Source organism: Pelophylax lessonae (genome assembly GCF_965119305.1).
Source record: "Pelophylax lessonae genome assembly, chromosome: 6".
Classification (NCBI taxonomy): domain Eukaryota; kingdom Metazoa; phylum Chordata; class Amphibia; order Anura; family Ranidae; genus Pelophylax; species Pelophylax lessonae.
The window spans coordinates 166,395,234-166,410,237 of NC_138773.1; the positions used below are offsets into that span (position 1 = coordinate 166,395,234).

The 15,004-nt window shown below is 39.7% G+C and overlaps 1 protein-coding gene across 1 annotated transcript in view; it reads left to right on the top strand.

Moving 5' to 3' along the window:
• The window catches only part of GTF3C1 (general transcription factor IIIC subunit 1), a 360,695-nt gene extending 353,701 nt beyond the window's left edge, over window positions 1–6,994 (top strand). The window contains exons 35-37 of the mRNA XM_082260707.1: window positions 1,278–1,305; window positions 1,905–2,082; window positions 6,707–6,994. Of these exons, the coding sequence (XP_082116833.1) occupies window positions 1,278–1,305; window positions 1,905–2,082; window positions 6,707–6,916 (416 nt within the window). The 3' untranslated portion in view covers window positions 6,917–6,994. The remainder of the gene's footprint in view (window positions 1–1,277; window positions 1,306–1,904; window positions 2,083–6,706) is intronic.
• The last annotated feature ends 8,010 nt before the right edge of the window (window positions 6,995–15,004 follow it).

The following is a 15,004-nucleotide window of genomic DNA, read 5'->3' on the forward strand; positions in this document are numbered from 1 at the left end:
TTGATCATTGATTGTAGAAGACTTACTTCACATCTCTGCTCTTTCTATTCAGTTTCAGAAATCGTTCGTCTCTCACTTTTTTGTTCCATTTTCTGGCTGCTGTTCGGGCTGTGTGAGCATAGCTCTGTCACCGTCTTTTGAAAAAGACTGATTCTCTTTTTTTCATTCTGGATGGCCCCTGAAAGGCCCCAGTTCTTGTTCCTCCATCTCTAGATAGTTCAGAGAGATCATCGTTCAAGGTTATGGCCTCAAGAATCAAGTTTCCTTTTTTCTGTAGAGGCTTACTTTACTAGACCTGTGAGTGCCACGTTTTGGGGCATTAGGCAACTATTTCCCAGATTTGTATGGCTGCCACCTGGTCTGCCAGATGAATGTTTCTGCCTCATTTGATGCCAGCTGCAAGTGTAAGGTCCTTCAGGTGGCTCATAAGCTGCAGGCAGTCCTCAGATTTCTATTTATGTTGAGCCTGTTAGCAGTCTTTTGCTGGGTTGTCCACCCCTCAAGTTGGACTGCTTTTGAATTACCCTAAGGTTTAAGACTACCTATGTCTTTCAATGGAACAAGAAAGAGAAAATTATTTTTGTACTCACTGTAAAATTTTTAAGCCCCTTCTGTCTATGATCATGGCTCTAGCTACTGCTTTGCTACAAAGCTGAGGCATGATGGTAATGGGAGGTGTTATACCCTTGGCTGGCATACAGTGTTATTATATAAGTCTAGTCCTCCTGTAGGCGGCAGTAGAACTCAAAGGTTTAAGGTTTCCTGTGTTCCTCAATGGACTCTAAAAAAGGATTTTATGGTGAGTACAAAAATCCCATTTTATCAAAGGGTCTCAAATGTGTATTATTTTATTAAAAATTGGGAAAAACAGCCCATTAGTGATGCTTGGTTGGGTGATAAATCTTCAAGGAAGCAATTTTGACCAATTGATGCACTTCAAATAAACGTGCTAGTCATCTCAAGTAACAGGTTCACTTAGGGCTTACACAAGATTATTTTCTTAGACTCTAATGAGCCAATGGCGCAATAAAATATCAAATGAAAATTAAATATCACCTGGGGGGGCTTTTAAATTAACTTGTTTCCTAAATGAGCCGAGTACAAGTTCAGTTTAACTATATCTGTCTATTGCTATGCAAATTTAACTTAATACATGCAGCTTTTTGTAGAGTGGCTTGTTCTACTGAGTGCATCAGTAACGGATGGCAAGGGAATACTACTCATTGTTGATGATGGCTTAATGCAGCTTTATTATTGTATTTTTCTTCTTTATGCAGTGGAAGATAAAGAGATGTCACAGGAAAAGTAAGTCATTTATTTACTAATGGATGTTCTTCTAACTTGGAAATGTACCCTCTCCCCCACCAACACCACCCAAATATTTACTTGCCTCTTAATGACGGTGGTAGCCTGCCCAGATGTTTACAACTTCTGTCACTGTAAGCACCTGCCAAGTAGGCTCTATTTAGGCCTCAATGGTGCTCTACTCCTACCATCTTTATTGTAGGAGCAGCCCCATTCAGGTCTACAGGAGTTACTGCATAGACGTGGCCAGCACTAAAGAAGATTTCTGTGCAGAGGATGTGAACATCAGAGGACTACCGCCAGTAAGCGAGCAGTCATTCTAGCTTAGTTTAGCTAAGAGGGCTAGGAAAGGTAGCCTTTTAAAAGTTGAAGTCACATATGTGAATTGTTTTACTTTTTCAGTAATGTAATCCCTCTCTGTTTCGATATTTGTAAACTTTTCATTTATATACAATGGAGAGATAGTAACCCTGGTAACTCTGCTTTCAAGGTGAAGTTTTATTGCTTTTCCCCTTGCATTGCATTTTTAACATATACATTCTATAAATTGTTTTTAAGACTGTAAAAGTTGCGTAATGTATTTTCCTGTCTTCTGATAGCTGCTTTCTGGGAAGACCATGGAGAATTGTGGATGGCAGTTTAAACAAACCTGTATGCAAGGGAATGCTGGAAGCTGTTCTCTACCAAATTATGTCTAAGCCAGGCATTACTGAAAAGGACTTAGTACGCCATTACAGTGGTGTATTGCAGCCTGTCATTGTTATCGAGTTATTACAGGTAAATAGAAAAATGTACTTCCTCTATGTTTAAACATAACCCCTTCCTGCCTGGCATCCCTTTAAATGGGCTATTACGTCCAGTGGGCAGAAAGGACTGCCTAATCATATGACCACTGTGATCAGCTGTCAGAGTGGTCACATGATCAAAAGCCGCTCCCGCTGGCTCTCAATCATTGGTACAGATTGATGGGAGTGCAGGAACCTTGACACACATGGCCATTAAAGCCCACCCTCTTTGCAAACGCATATAAGCAGTACCATTGGTGGCAAGAAGGTAAAATCAGTGGATTATCACACACAATCCTGACATCTATCTTTTTTTTTTTCTTTAAAGCGATAGGTTTCAAGTTTTATATTTTAATTGTTAGAGCAAATTAATAAAGCAGTAAGTGTAACATTTACCGTAGGTGAATCAGTCATAAATGAGGAACATTGGCCATACAGATTTCTCCATCTAAGCTATATGTTGTAGATGGATGGATGGATGAATGAATCTCCCACTGCGGCTACTGTATTTTTTTTTTTTGTATGTATAATGCCCAAATGGTTCCAGCATCTGACTAAATGCAGGCAATGTCCAGCCAACAGTTTTCTACCCAGCAACTTTGATGTTTAAATCAAGGGATGTCAGGCAGGACAGCCAACAAGGCCACCCACTGGGGGAATTTTTGCAGGTTCACCAGGAACTGGCCAAAAATTTTTCCATGTATTGCTAGCTGAAGATTCACATGCAAAGAATGTTTGAACATCACATTTCACCTCAAACTATTTTTTTTCCTACTTTCTAATTATACAGCCTATCAATGTAGCATTCATAAAGAAGGGGATGTATTCCAGAGATAAAACTATAATCCTTCCACGTTATAAAACTCTGGTCCGACTGCATCTGGAGTATTCTGTCCAGTTCTGGTCGCCAGTCCTCAGGAGGGATGTGTTGGAGCTGGAGAGGGTCCATAGAAGGGCAACTAAACTAATTAGGGGATTGGAGGACCTTAACTATGAAGAGCCTCTACAATCGCTTAATTTATTCTCCCTGGAGAAGAGACGCCTGAGAGGGAACATGATAGCAATTTACAAATACCTCAATGGTGATCTCAGCATAGAAAAAAAGCTATTCAGTCGCAAGGATTGTATGAGGACGCGAGGGCATACAATGCGATTAGATGAGAAGTGTTTAGCCTCAGGCAACGCAGGGGGTTCTTTACTGTAAGGGCTACAAGACTGTGGAATTCTCTACCACAAGAGGTAGTTTCTGCTGGAAGTATGGCTACATTTAAATAACTCTTGGACATACATCTCAAGGATCAGAACATTCAGGGGTATGAGAGATGATTACGGTCACACACACCTACACAGGTTGAACTGGATGGACTATTGTCTTTATTCAACCTCAACTACTATGTAACTATGTAATGTGATGAATTTCTATAACAGAAAAGGTACATTCAACTAAAAACAGTCAAAAAGACAAACTTGGAAAATTCCTCTGGTGAACAGAACTGGTAAACATTTATAAATCTGAAAAAAAAATATGCTGAAAGCAAAGTGTACATCTGTGGAAAATAGGAAGAAAATGACAAACTAAAGAAAATATCTTTGCAGTTGAGATGCTAATTGTTATGATTAATTACTATCTATGGGGTTTTCTTGTTGTGAGTTATGGTTAATATTAATTATTGGTATAAATAGAAAGCAGTAGTCCAATAAGTGTTTGTTTTTTAAAATGGGTGAGAAATATGTCATAAAATATGATTTTAAATTTTATATAACTTTACTTAAGTGCAAAAAAACTGGTTAGGACATTTGTAATGTTCTCTTGGAAAGTTCAAAAAGGAGAAAGATTCGATTTTTTTTTTTTTTTGTCTGAAAATCTTTTGAAACCTAGTGCTGGATTGTACTGTTTGGGTATTGAATTGAACACTAAATATCAAAACGAAACCTCCTCTTCTACAAGACTAATGGCTAGTACACAGGATCAGAAAATAGGATAAAAAAATACCGCTTTTGAAGCGATCATACAATAATCTGATCATTGGTATACAGTCTTCGAGAGCCGATCACGACAGTTCATGCAAAATTATCCAAAGGGACAAACACAAAAAAATTTCACAGATGATACTAGAATGTACAATTTTAATTTAATCTTTGCGGTATTCCTCTGAAAAAATTGGAAGACCAAGACCACACATGTTTGGAAACGTAAGAATATATTACATTACATTACAATACAATACCTTACATCACCTCCAAAGTTGTATTCGGTCATATGAGAATTTTCATAACTTACACTGAACAAAATTATAAACGCAACACTTTTGTTTTTGCCCCCATTTTTTCATGAGCTGAACTCAAAGATCTAAGACTTTTTCTATGTACACAAAAGGCCTATTTCTCTCAAATATTCACAAATTTCTCTAAATCTGTGTTAGTGAGCACTTCTCCTTTGTCGAGATAATCCATCCACCTTACAGGTATATCAAGATGCTGATTAGACAGCATGATTATTGCACAGGTGTGCCTTAGGCAGGCCACTCTAAAATGTGCAGTTTTATCACACAGCACCATGCTACAGATGACGAAAGTTTTAAGGGAACCTGCAATTGGCATGCTGACTGCAGGAATTTCCACCAGAACTGTTGCCCATGAATTGAATGTTAATTTCTCCACCATAAGCCAGCCATCTCCAAAGGTGTTTCGGAGAATTTGGCAGTACAACCAACCAACCTTACAACCACAGACCACGCGTAACCACACCAGCATCTTCACCTCCAAGATCGTCTGAGACCAGCCACCAGGACAGCTGCTGCAACAGTTGGTTTGCATAACCAAAGAATTTCTTCACAGTCATAAACCGTCTCGGAAACTCATCTGCATGCTCGTCATCCTCATCGGGGTCTCGACCTGACTGCAGTACGTAATTGTAACTGACTTGAGTGGGCAAATGCTCACATTTGATGGCGTCTGGCACTTTGGAGTGGTGTTCTCTTCACGGGTGAATTCTGGGTTTTCACTGTACAGGGCAGATGGCAGACAGTGTGTATGGCATCGTGTGAGTGAGCAGTTTGCTGATGTCAACATTGTGGATCGAGTGGCCCGTGGTGGCGGTGGGGTTATGGTATGGGCAGACGTATGTTATGGATAACAAACACAGGTGAATTTTATTGATGGCATTTTGAATGCACAGAGATACCGTGACGAGATCCTAAAGGGCCTATTGTTGTGCCATTCATCCACAACCATCATCTCATGTTGCAGCATGATAATGCACCGCCCCATGTTGCAAGGATCTGTACACAACTCCTGGAAGCTGAAAACATCCTAGTTCTTGCATGGCCAGCATATTTACCGGACATGTCACCCATTGAGCATGTCTAGGATGTTCTGGCTTTGCGTATACGACAGCGTGTTCCAGGTCCTGCCAATTACCAGCAACTTCGCACAGCCATTGAAGAGGAGTGGACCAACTTTCCACAGGCCACAATCAACAATCTGATCAACCCTATGCGAAGGAGATGTGTTGCACTGCGTGAGGCAATTGGTGGACACACCAGATACTGACTGGTTTTCGAATGCCCCCCCCAATACAATAAAGCTGGATATACATTATACAACTTTTGTTGTTCTATTTCCTTTAGATTTACCTTACCTTTAACTATGTAGTGCAAAGGCCTGCCTGATTGCATACAAATTACCTCATATTATATGGTTTTGGTAAATCTAAAGTAAAAAAATCTAAAGACAATTGTATAGTGTGTATCTAGCTTAAAACTGCACATTTTAGAGTGGCCTTTTGTTGTGGCCAGCCTAAGGCACACCTGTGCAATAATCATGCTGTCTAATTAGCATCTTGATATGCCACCCCTGTGAGGGGGAGGGATTATCTCAGCAAAGGAGAAATGCTCACTAACACAGACTTACACAGATTTGTGAACAATATTTGAGAGAAATAGGCCTTTTGTTTACATAGAAAAAGTCTTAGATCTTTGAGTTCAGCTCATGAAAAATGGGGGCAAAAACAAAAGTGTTGCGTTTATAATTTTGTTCAGTATAAATAACCTCTTCATTGTCGATATGACTAGCTTGGAAAAAAAACAAAAAAAAAAAAAACGGGTGATCATTCATCTGATATTCTGATCGTGTGTACGAGGCTTTAAGAAGACCCTGTCCCCATTTATTTTAGCAATGATTTTTTTCATGCGATTATATGCCAATTCCTATTCCCATATTGCACCAGCCTATTGTCAAAAGCAAAAGTGCAGGACTGCTGCTCCTGCATTGTAAATAATGACATCAGGGTGTGCAACCAGTGAACAGGGAACTGGCCACACACTGAGAAGGAAAACTATGGGAGCCAGGAATAAGGTAGGTAAAACGAAATGTGCCCTAGACAAAAAGGAGCTTTTTACTCTTGCAGTGCAGGGAATGGCCACGCTGCTTTAAGGGGGCAATGTCTTGTGTAATGCAAAGATGGTAAACAGTAGTTTAATAACAATATTTACTGACTTGCAGATTTAAGTCTAGATATACTGTACAGCTTTTACTACATTGCAATCTATATTCTCGTAACAGGTTTAAAAATGTTATACCACATATAGTGTTATTTCCTACTGTTTTTTTTTCAGGTACTAGAACAAATTGGTTGTATAAAGAAGTGTTACATGGAAACATGTTTCAAGGCTACTCTGCGCTCCCAGTGTAAAATTCCTCAACTATCCAATACCTCCAAACTGTCTGAGAATGTCATAGTGTTTTATGAATCTACTATTGACTGCACCCTGAGACTTGGTGGAATATTTCCTTCTGAAGACAATTGGAATAAATGGGTTTTATAAATATATGTGTATATTGGATGTATGTCTAAAATTAATTTAATACATTTACTTATTTCTAAAAATATTTTTACTCCTAAATATTGTGTTTTTTGTGACCGTATCTTTGAGTTATTTCATGTTTTATAGTAAAGAGTTTTTTTTACATGCTTTCATTTCTTTATTTTTAGAGTGGTAAGCATTCTAGACAGGTGCCTAAATGGGGTGAATAGTAGATTGCCTTTTTGGGTGCAGTGTCTAAACCGTGCTGGATTTTTCAGAGTTGCTCCTTATGTTATCCTTGTAGTAGGAAACAAAATCGCCAGACTAATCTTTCATTCTCTTTACATTAAGGGGCACCAGCAGTCTTGAACCTTCGTGTTATACCACCGCCAACAGGAGGATTGAGCACTGGCAAAAAAAAATGTAGGCCAGTCTAGGATAACTTTTCCTACTACTACTGCATGTCACACAACACATGAAAAAGATACACGTCAGTGACCACAACACACTTAGTGCCAGTTCACACTGGTGTGATGTGGGAACCCTGCGAATCCATGCAGGTTCCTGCATCGCACCCAACTCGCAAGCAATTCACACTGCCATATGCAAACTGCTGGGAGTGTCAATACAAAGTTAATGACACCCCCCAGATTAGTTTGCATATCGCATTGTGAACTGTCAATTCAGACAGGAACCAGATCACATAGGTAAACACACAGCGGGTAAAAAAAGTATTGAATATGTCCCCTTTTTCTAGGTAAATCTATTTTTGAAGGTGCTATTGACATTACATTTTCACCACATGTCGGTAACAACCCATGCATGCATACAAAGAAACCTAAACAAATAAGTTCAGAAATTAAAGAGGAGCTCTAGTCTGGGGGGGGGGGATTTAAAAAGTCAGCAGCTTTAAATACTGTAGCTGCTGACTTTTATTAACCACTTAAGCCCCGGAGGATTTGGTTGCTCAAAGACCAGGGCCTATTTTGCGATTCGGCACTGCGTGATTTTAACGGACAATTGCGCGGTCGTGCGACACTGTACCCAAATTAAATTGACATCCTTTTTTTCCCACAAACAGAGCTTTCTTTTGGTGGTATTTAATCACCTGTGCGATTTTTACTTTTTGCGCTATAAACAAAAAAAGAGCGACAATTTTGAAAAAATAACGATATTTTTCACATTTTTTTTATATTAAATTTCCCCCCCCCCCCCCCAAAAAAAAAAATGTTAAAATCAAAATTTTTTAACATTTTAGGCCAATTTGTTTTCTGTTAAGTGTGTCCCTAGGGGCGTGTTTCTTACTGAGAAGGGGCGTGACTTTTGATGTAACCACAGAGACATACGATCCTACATAGCAGGATCGTATGATCTCTGCTGTTACATCAGGGAGAATGACAGGCGGCTTTGTTTACATTAGCCACCTGCCTTTCTCCCTCTCTAGCGGGAGATCGCGAGTGACCGGCGAACATCGGAGCCGCCGGTCACTCATGCGGGGATGCCCGTGAACGAGCGGAGACGCGCTCCCGCCCCCTATTGGCTCGCAGGCGAGTGACGTACCGGTACATCACTTTGCCTGCACAGGGCTGACTGCCGCAGTATATGTACTTGCGGCGGTCGGCAAGTGGTTAAGGACACTTAACCTTTCCTGGGATCCCACGATGTCGGCACCCGAGCAGATTCGTCAGTCGGTTTTGGGTGCAGGCGCTGGCATTGCAAGTAAGGGAAATAGGCAGTGAAGCCTTTTCAGGCTTCACAGCCGGTTTCCTATTGCACATGTGCAAGTCCCGTTGCTCTTTCTGAATGGTCCCGCCATCTTCTGTGTCCCAGAAGGCAGCATGGGGAAGGAGGAGGGCCCGGAAATGTGGTAGATTGGCGATCTTACCTGGAAGTGGAAGCTGGTATCTATCAAAATCTGGTACCCCCCAAAAAAAAGTGCCAACGAATAGTATATACACTGTTTCATAATAATGTACATTTTCTTCCCGTGTCCCATGGCCAGTGTTGGAAGGCAAAAGCATTCAAACATGCTGCTATCTAGCAGCACATAGTCTTCGTGTTTCCTGCATAACTTCAGCCAGCGCATACAGTCTCCTTCACCGGGACCACATTTATCATATGTGGTCCAGGAAATAATGTGTTTGCACAAAGGAAGTTACATTTTCAAGATTTATGCACATATACAAAAAATGCAAAGCCTACTGTACTTTAGACATTAAAATGAGATTTGCTTAACCATGTCAGGATTTTTTTTTTTGTTTAAAAGTTATAAATGATATAAAGAATATTGAAAGATGTAGCCTGACCTCAGATAAACTTAAAACTACCAGTGTCACCTGAGATCAGAATCAAATCTTTACCAATCTCAGGACTAGAAACCTGAAAGTTTTATTTGTAAAAGAAGCTTGTGCACTCTCCAAGGATCAAGGGCACTTACCATTGCTGGACAATGGTAGATTGAGTAGATAAAAAGAAACCAACCAGTTTTATAACTGGGAAAGACCAAATCTATTTATCCAACAGCAAGGAAACTACACTCTTTGCATGTTCATCTGTCCTTGCATTGTCCAAGCGTCGAGAAATGCTAACAACTGAAGAATACACTGAAAATCATTAACAAATACAGCTTTCTGAAACCTTTTTACAACTGAATAGGAAGAGGTCAAAGGAAAGTGAACTGAATGTATTTCATATAAAACCTTTCATACCTTTGGGACACTGATGAAAAAGAACTATAAAATGATAAAACACTTTTCAATTTATGTGTATGTGTATATATATATATATATATATATATATATATATATATATATATATATATATATATACATATATACAGTGGGTACGGAAAGTATTCAGACCCCCTTAAATTTTTCACTCTTTGTTATATTGCAGCCATTTGCTAAAATCATTTAAGTTCATTCTTCTTCCTCATGAATGTACACATAGCACCCCATACTGACAGAAAAACACAGAATTGTTGACATTAATTTATTATTTTTATTAAAAAAGAAAAACTGAAATATCACATGGTCCTAAGTATTCAGACCCTTTGCTGTGACACTCATATATTTAACTCAGGTGCTTTCCATTTCTTCTGATCATCCTTGAGATGGTTCTACACCTTCATTTGAGTCCATCTGTGTTTGATTATACTGATTGGACTTGATTAGGAAAGCCACACACCTGTCTATATAAGACCTTCCAGATCACAATGCATGTCAGAGCAAATGAGAATCATGAGGTCAAAGGAACTGCCTGAAGAGCTCAGAGACAGAATTGTGGCAAGGCACAGATCTGGCCAAGGTTACAAAAAGATTTCTGCTGCACTTAAGGTTCCTAAGAGCACAGTGGCCTCCATAATCCTCAAATGGAAGACGTTTGGGACGACCAGAACCCTTCCTAGAGCTGGCCGTCCGGCCAAACTGAGCTATCGGGGGAGAAGAGCCTTGGTGAGAGAGGTAAAGAAGAACCCAAAGATCACTGTGGCTGAGCTCCAGAGATGCAGTCAGGAGATGGGAGAAAGTTGTAGAAAGTCAACCATCACTGCAGCCCTCCACCAGTCGGGGCTTTATAGCAGAGTGGCCCGACGGAAGCCTCTCCTCAGTGTAAGACACATGAAAGCCCGCATGGAGTTTGCTATAAAACACCTGAAGGACTCCAAGATGGTGAGAAATAAGATTCTCTGGTCTGATGAGACCAAAATAGAACTTTTTGGCCTTAATTCTAAGCGGTATGTGTGGAGAAAACCAGGCACTGCTCATCACCTGTCCAATACAGTCCCAACAGTGAAGCATGGTGGTGGCAGCATCATGCTGTGGGGGTGTTTTTTCAGCTGCAGGGACAGGACGACTGGTTGCAATCGAGGGAAAGATGAATGCAGCCAAGTACAGGGATATCCTGGACAAAAACCTTCTCCAGAGTGCTCTGGACCTCAGACTGGGTCGAAGGTTTACCTTCCAACAAGACAATGACCCTAAGCACACAGCTAAAATAACGAAGGAGTGGCTTCACAACAACTCCGTGACTGGTGACTGTTCTTGAATGGCCCAGCCAGAGCCCTGACTTAAACCCAATTGAGCATCTCTGGAGAGACCTAAAAATGGCTGTCCACCAACGTTTACCATCCAACCTGACAGAACTGGAGAGGATCTGCAAGGAGGAATGGCAGAGGATCCCCAAATCCAGGTGTGAAAGACTTGTTACATCTTTCCCAAAAAGACTCCTGGCTGTATTAGACCAAAAGGGGGCTTCTACTAAATACTGAGCAAAGGGTCTGAATACTTAGGACCATGTGATATTTCAGTTTTAATTTTTTAATAAATCTGCAACAATGTCAACAATTCTGTGTTTTTCTGTCAGTATGGGGTGCTATGTGTACATTCATGAGGAAGAAGAATGAACTTAAATGATTTTAGCAAATGGCTGCAATATAACAAAGAGTGAAAAATTTAAGGGGGTCTGAATACTTTCCGTACCCACTGTATATATATATATATATATATATATATATATATATATATATATATACACCGCAGGTAAAAGTAAGTATTGAACACATCAGCATTATTCTATGTAAATATATTTATAAAGGTGCTATTGAAACATTTTTATCACATGCCGTTAACAACCCGTGCAATCTATACATACAAAAGAAACCAAAACAATTAAGTTCTGTGTAATGGAATGACACAGGGAAAAATGATCAAACACGCTTTGTACAAAATCCTTTGTTGGTAATGATCGTTTCAAGATGCCTCCTCTATGGAGAAACTAGTCACATGGATTGCTCAGGTGTGATTTTGGCCCATTCTTCCACACAGTCTTCAAATCTTGAAGGTTCGGTGGGCATCTTCATCTTCTATAAACTCTGATCTTTAGTTCTTTCCATAGAATTTCTATTGGGTTCAAGTCAGGTGATTGGCTGGGTCATTCTAGCAGCTTTATTTTGCCTTTGAAACTAATTGAGAATTTTCTTGGCTTTGTGTTTAGAATCATTGTCTTGCTGAAATGTCCACTCTCGTTTCATTTTCATCATCCTGGTGGATGGTAGCAGATTTTTATCAAGAATATCTTGGTACATTTTTCCATTAATCCTTCAGTGATATGAAGTTTGCCAGTACCGTATGGTGAAAAACCAGCCCCACACCATGATGTTCCCTTCCCCAAACTTCACTGTTGGTATGGTGTTTTTGGGGTAATGTGCAGTGCCATTTGACCCCCAAACATGGTGTGTATTATGGCATCCAAAGAGTTTAATTTTGGTCTCATCTGACCAGACTATATTCTCCCAGTATTTCACAGGCTTGCTGTGCAGTAGAATTTAAACGAGCTTCGGCATGCTTTGTCTTCAGCAACGGAGTCTTGCTTTGGGAGCTTGCATACAGACCATGTGCATTACTTATTGTTTTCTTTGAAACAATTGTACCTGCTCTTTCCAGGTCTTTCTTTGCTCTTGGACAACTCTTTTTACTCCTCTGTCAGAAATCTTGTGATGAGCACCTGGTCATGGCTGGTTTATGGTGAAATGTTATTTCCCGTTTCGGATTATGGCCCCAACCGTGCTCCCTGAAACATCCAGACGTTTATAAATCCTTCTGTAACCAATGCAATTGGTATGTTTTACAACCTTAAGGTTGCAAAGGTCCTGAGAGAGCTTTTTTTTTTTTAAACCCATCGTGAGATGTTTCTCGTGTGACACAATGAGACAACTTTTTTATATGCCATCAGTTGGCTGAACCAACAGATATTAATTTGTGCTTACAAGAAGCAGGATTGCTTTCTAATTACTGATGGATTTCAGCTGGTGTCTTGGTTTTCCATGCCTTTTTGCACCTCCCTTTCTTCATGTGTTTAATACTTTTTCATAACTTAATTTCTGAACTTATTTGTTTTGGTTTCTTTGTATGTATGGGTTGTTATCGACATGTGGTGAAAATGTCATTTTAGAAATATATTTACGTAGGCAAATCGTGATGTGTTAAATACTTATTTTTCCCACTGCGTGTGTGTGCGTATATATATATATATATATATATATATATATATATATATATATATATATATATATATACATATACACATACACACACACACACACCCGATTCCAAAAAAGTTGGGACACTGTACAAATTGTGAATAAAAACAGAATGCAATGATGTGGAAGTTTCAAATTTCAATATTTTATTCAGAATACAACATAGATGACATATCAAATGTTTAAACTGAGAAAATGTATCATTTTAAAAAGGGAAAAATAAGTTGATTTTACTTTTCATGGCATCAACACATCTCAAAAAAGTTGGGACAAGGCCATGTTTACCACTGTGTGGCATCCCCTCTTCTTTTTATAACAGTCTGCAAACGTCTGGGGACTGAGGAGACAAGTCCCCAGACTTGTTAGGGACAGGAATGTTGTCCCATTCTTGTCTAATGCAGGCTTCTAGTTGCTCAACTGTCTTAGGTCTTCTTTGTCACATCTTCCTCTTTATGATGCGCCAAATGTTTTCTATGGGTGAAAGATCTGGACTGCAGGCTGGCCATTTCAGTACCCGGATCCTTCTTCTACGCAGCCATGATGTTGTAATTGATGCAGTATGTGGTCAGGCATTATCATGTTGGAAAATGCAAGGTCTTCCCTGAAAGAGATGACATCTGGATGGGAGCATATGTTGTTTTAGAACGTGGATATACCTTTCAGCATTGATGGTGCCTTTCCAGATGTGTAAGCTGCCCATGCCACACGCACTCATGCAACCCCATACCATCAGAGATGCAGACTTCTGAAGTAAGCGCTGATAAAAACTTGGGTTGTCCTTGTCCTCTTTAGTCCAGATGACATGGCGTCCCAGTTTTCCAAAAAGAACTTCAAATTTTGATTCGTCTGACCACAGAACAGTTTTCCACGTTGCCACAGTCCATTTAAATGAGCCTTGGCCCAGAGAAAACACCTGCGCTTCTGGATCATGTTTAGATATGGCTTATTTTTTGGCCTTAAAAGTTTTAGCTGGCAACGGCAAAAAGGCACAGTGGATTGTGTTCACCGACAATGTTTTCTGGAAGTATTCCTGAGCCCATGTTGTGATTTCTATTACAGTAGCATTCCTGTATGTGATGCAGTGCCGTCTAAGGGCCCGAAGAGCACGGGCATCCAGTATGGTTTTCTGGCCATGACCCTTAGGCACAGAGATTGTTTCAGATTCTCTGAATTTTTGGATGATATTATGCACTATAGATGATGATAACTTCAAACTCTTTGCAATTTTTCTCTGAGAAACTCCTTTCTGATATTGTTCCAATATTTTTCTCTGCAGCATTGGGGGAATTGGTGATCCTCTCTTCCCATCTTGACTTCTGAGAGACACTGCCACTCTGAGAGGATCTTTTTATACCAAATCATGTTGCCAATTGACCTAATAAGTTGCAAATTGGTCCTCCAGCTGTTCCTTATATGTACATTTAACTTTTCCGGCCTCTTATTGCTACCTGTCCCAACTTGTTTGAAATGTGTAGCTCTCATGAAATTTCAACATTTGATATGTTCTCTATATTATAAATAAAATATGAGATTTGTAAATTAGTCCATTCCTTTTTTACTCACAATTTGTACAGTGTCCCAACTTTTTTGGAATTGGGTTTGTATATATATATATATTGGGTTTGTATATATATATATATATATATATATATATATATGTGTTACATGATTGAAAAAAGACACAAGCCCATCTAGTTCAACCAATAAAAAGGGAAAAAAAAAAAACTTTACAATCAACTATGGAAAATTTTGCATTTCATATGGAAAGAAAGATTCCAGAGTCTGGAGAGTCACAGAATCCAAGTTGCATGAGGTCCAGTGGGAAGTTTTCATAGTTAGTAATGAGTTGGGGGAGCCATGTCATCTGTTGGTGTTGGTCCACTGTGTTTTATTAAGTCCAAAGTCCACGCAGTCCTCTACCAGGAAATTCTAAAGCACTTCAGGCTTCCCTCTGCTGACCAGCGTTCTGGAGATGTTGATTTAATTTTCCTGCAGGACCTGGCACCTGCCCACAATGTCAAAAGTACCAATACCTGCTTTAGTGATCATGGCAACACTGTGCTTGACTGGCC